The 3,822-nt window shown below is 39.0% G+C and overlaps 1 protein-coding gene across 3 annotated transcripts in view; it reads right to left on the bottom strand.

Annotated features, from left to right (window-relative positions):
* The window catches only part of agfg1b (ArfGAP with FG repeats 1b), a 19,219-nt gene that overhangs the window by 7,985 nt on the left and 7,412 nt on the right, over nucleotides 1–3,822 (bottom strand). For all 3 annotated transcript variants that reach the window (XM_014033893.1, XM_014033895.1, XM_014033894.1), the window contains one exon: nucleotides 124–268. In XM_014033893.1, the coding sequence (XP_013889347.1) occupies nucleotides 124–268 (145 nt within the window). The remainder of the gene's footprint in view (nucleotides 1–123; nucleotides 269–3,822) is intronic.

Raw genomic sequence — 3,822 nt, 5'->3', positions numbered from 1 at the left:
TGCTGCATGTGTGTGTCTGTGCACAGATGTCTCACCCCTGCACAGTGCTGCGTGTGTGTGTGTGCACAGATATCTCACCCCTGCACAGTGCTGCATGTGTGTGTCTGTGCACAGATGTCTCACCCCTGCACGGCGCTGCCCGTGGAGGCAAAGGAGCCGAGCTCGTTGTCTAACTCAGCCAATGCAGCGTAGCGGTCCTCTGAGCTCCTCCCCGTCTGGGGTTGAGCAGCCACGACACCAGACATGGATGGAATTGGCACTCCTCCCCCTTTTAAACAAATGTTATCAAATATTAGAGGGTCATAAGTTTACATTCACTTGATGTTATTCATATTAAAAGCATCTGTGTGTTTAGATCAGGTCATAAAGTAAATATTTCACATTTGTTCTTGTGTGATATCATAAATGACTGTATTGTCACTATTATTAATTTTACACAGCATTCTGTCGCCCATCAGCATCTAACTCACAGGGAGTTTAGCTTCTCCCTCTCTTCTAATGCATCACAGCTCACTTCCAACATCCAGAAAATTCTCTAGCTGTCTGTGTTTATTATATGAGTGCTGCAGATGACAAAGTTAAAGGCTCAACAGGAGCTAGAGAGCTTTTAGTAAATCAATAGATAAATAATTTGCCTCTGGAAGAATAAAACAAATCACATGGGAGTGAGTCACATTTATTAAGGATGACTAAAAAGGGGTTTTTATTTTAGGACAGGTTGTTTTTTTATGCTTACAGAATTCCTGATTTAAGAAGTTTATGGTTTTCAGCTCATCACCATTAAAACTAATACAGCTTTCTACTAATCACCTGACAATATTACAACAGGAAGAAGAGAAAACAGCCGGATGTAGACTGCTGCACAGCTGACAGACTCAAAGACATCCAGACATTGTAGCATCTACTAATACAGACTGACCAAACAGCTGTTAGATTAATTTATTCTTTAGCTATAAACATTAGGACAACCCCAATCCCAATGAAGTTGGGATGTTGTGTAAAACAAATAAACAGATCACAATGATTTGCAAATCCCGTTCAACACATATTCAATTGAATATACTACAAACAAGATACTGTACTTAATGTTCAAATGGATAACAGTTTTTTGCAATTCAGCATTCCACAGGTGAACAGGTTGATTGGAAAAAAGGGAGTGTCATGATTGGGTAAAAGGGAGCATCCCTGAAAGGCTCAGCCGTTCACAAGTAAGAATGGGGCACCCCATCCTAGACCAATCATTTAAAGAACAACGTTTCTCAACATACAATCGCAAAGAATTTAGTGATTTCACCARCTACAGTTCATAATATCAAAAGATCCAGAGGATCTGGCCAAATCTCTGAAGGGAAAGTCAGGTTTACATGTGACTTTATGGGGGTGATTCATTATTAACCTTTTATTATCCTTTTAGAGAGTTTATTGTTCTGATGAGACCTGAGGTCTCAAACCCACAGGGGTTGGCGGTTTAGGCAACTCATTTACACACTTTTCCTGAAGGTAGAAGAGTTTGTTGAATCTGACGTGACATGTTCATACGAACCCTTCATCCGAACAAAAGTAAGAGAAATTTAGGATAAGAATACGAACATGTTCTTGCATGCGGTCCAATGTCTCAAAAATTAGTGTTAACATGTAAACATAATTTATTGACTTCAAATGTTGTGCAGCTAGCACCTTCTTGTCTCAAGTTATGACTAAAATTAATCTCTATACTTAAAAAAACATGTTACTTCCTGCCCAACTCAACCAAGCTACTCCCTTCTGCCCCCCACCTTCTTCAAACCCCACTGTCAATCTGACCAATCATGTCTTGGACCAACTATGCCGACAAAGTATGAAACTCCTACTTAAGCCTACTTCACACTCCCTCTGAACTGCCAAAATCGTCTCGGATTGTCACAGGTTCATGACAAAAATTACATCACCAGTGTTCTCAGTGTCGACTCTGTCCACCCCTTTTGTCACAACCCACCGGCAGAACTTTTTACCCCCTCCACATAAGGAACCTAATGTGTGATTTGTCAGACATTTGTGGGAGTGTTTGTTATGCTGACAGTGCTTGGACGCTGCATTTTGCTTCAACCAATTAAAAAAATAAAATAAAATAAAAAATAAAAAGGCTCTTCCAGAAGCAGACGGTTGTAGGCTACCCGGAAGCATACATTTATAAAGATAATCAAATGGCCAGAAACTCATGGATGGAGGAAACACAGACGTTGTGCACGGAGGAATCTGTCTGATAAAAACTGTGGAGCTTTAACAGAGACATTTGTGGACAAATAACATCAGGTGGTGGGTCTCTGATTTTTTTTCTGCATTGTAGACTCCAGTGGGAAGAAACCCTGTGCAGTGACAATACCGTAGCAGTAGGGCTGTYCGGTTTATGTGATAGACGGTAGAAACGGTATAAAGTTGGTCTACGGTAGAAATTTACCCTCTATCGTCCTGTCATAAGTTAGGTCATCACACCTGTGTCAACAGGGCTGCGAGTGCAGAGACAACTGAGCATGAGGAGTTCAAAATATTCTGAAAATAAATGAAGAAATATAGCGTTCTAAAACATGTATAGAGAGAATAAATGCCCCTCCCGCTGTAGAAAAGTTACGTTGGGATCACCCCCCCTCCCCGCACATCGTGCAGAGAGAAGCTTTAACAACAGTAGTTTTTTCACAACCAAGTTCTCAGAGAAAAAACTTGTTTTTATGTATTGTTACCCACAGAGATGATAAAGATGTGGACGTTCGTTCAGTCATAAATCCATCTCGTTAAAGTAACAGTTCTGCTCTTATGATGAAGATGAGAGCGCAGCAGAGCAGCAGCTGATATGTTCAGCAGGCTCATTGTATGGCAGGCAGATGTTACATTTATTTGGCTTCACCACACTTTTATTTTAGTTATCTGAAATTGTTTTATGACAGGACTATGTGCAGCTTAAGCCCCTTAAGTGTCCTATAACACTTAAGGCAACTTAGAATGTTTTTATGTCTAAATGACTAATTTTACTTGAAGTACTGGTTATAACATTCACTCTATTTTCATATTGCTGAAAATTTGAGAAATGTTTTATTTGTTGTTGAAGCTGTTTTGCAATTTATAAAAAACATTCTTTTATACTTCTATGTTCATTTGCACTACAGCAAAAATACTGGGTTTGATTAAGATTACAGTTTTCTGAAAAAAAAAGGCTCTAAAAATTACATTATCTTTGCTTTTTATGATCATTTTCTACCACGATATATATATACCATTACCATGAAGGGATTCAGTTTATACCGTGATATGAATTTGAGGTCATACTGCCCAGCCCTAAGTAGTGGGAGGGATTTCCCAGGAGCTCGGCTCTGTGTGTCACTGAAGCTATGAAAGTTGTGAGAAAATGAATTCTGAACAACCACGTGACGTGGCGCATCATCCGGTCAGCTTCGGATGGAGCATGAAGAGGCCTTTAGTGAGTGCAGAGGCCACTTTCTTGGTCTCCCTATAACCAAATGTAAATTTTTGATTTACTCTACTTTACTATGTTTTTAGACTTTTTAAAGTACAATTCTGTTATTTTAGGTGCAGTATTTTTTAATAAAAGAAAAAAATTTGATATGCAACACCGGCATATTGCTGCTCAATTTTGTTGTTTGCTGTAGAATGACAATAAAAGGAAGGTATCTTTTCTTAAAGATGACTTCTTCTAATGTTTGTATTTGCAGGAAAGACATACCTTACATACTTGAAGTGATCTGTTATTGGGTAAGAGAACTGTCAGAATCATTGTATGTGTAAGAGTCTAAATTTGTACATGTACAGGTGCTGTTCACAAAATTAGAA

Source organism: Austrofundulus limnaeus, unplaced genomic scaffold (genome assembly GCF_001266775.1).
Source record: "Austrofundulus limnaeus strain Quisiro unplaced genomic scaffold, Austrofundulus_limnaeus-1.0 Scaffold1886, whole genome shotgun sequence".
NCBI classification, from domain to species: Eukaryota; Metazoa; Chordata; class Actinopteri; order Cyprinodontiformes; family Rivulidae; genus Austrofundulus; species Austrofundulus limnaeus.
Note: the sequence above shows the minus strand (reverse complement) of the source record. Positions and strands in the feature narration are given on the sequence as shown.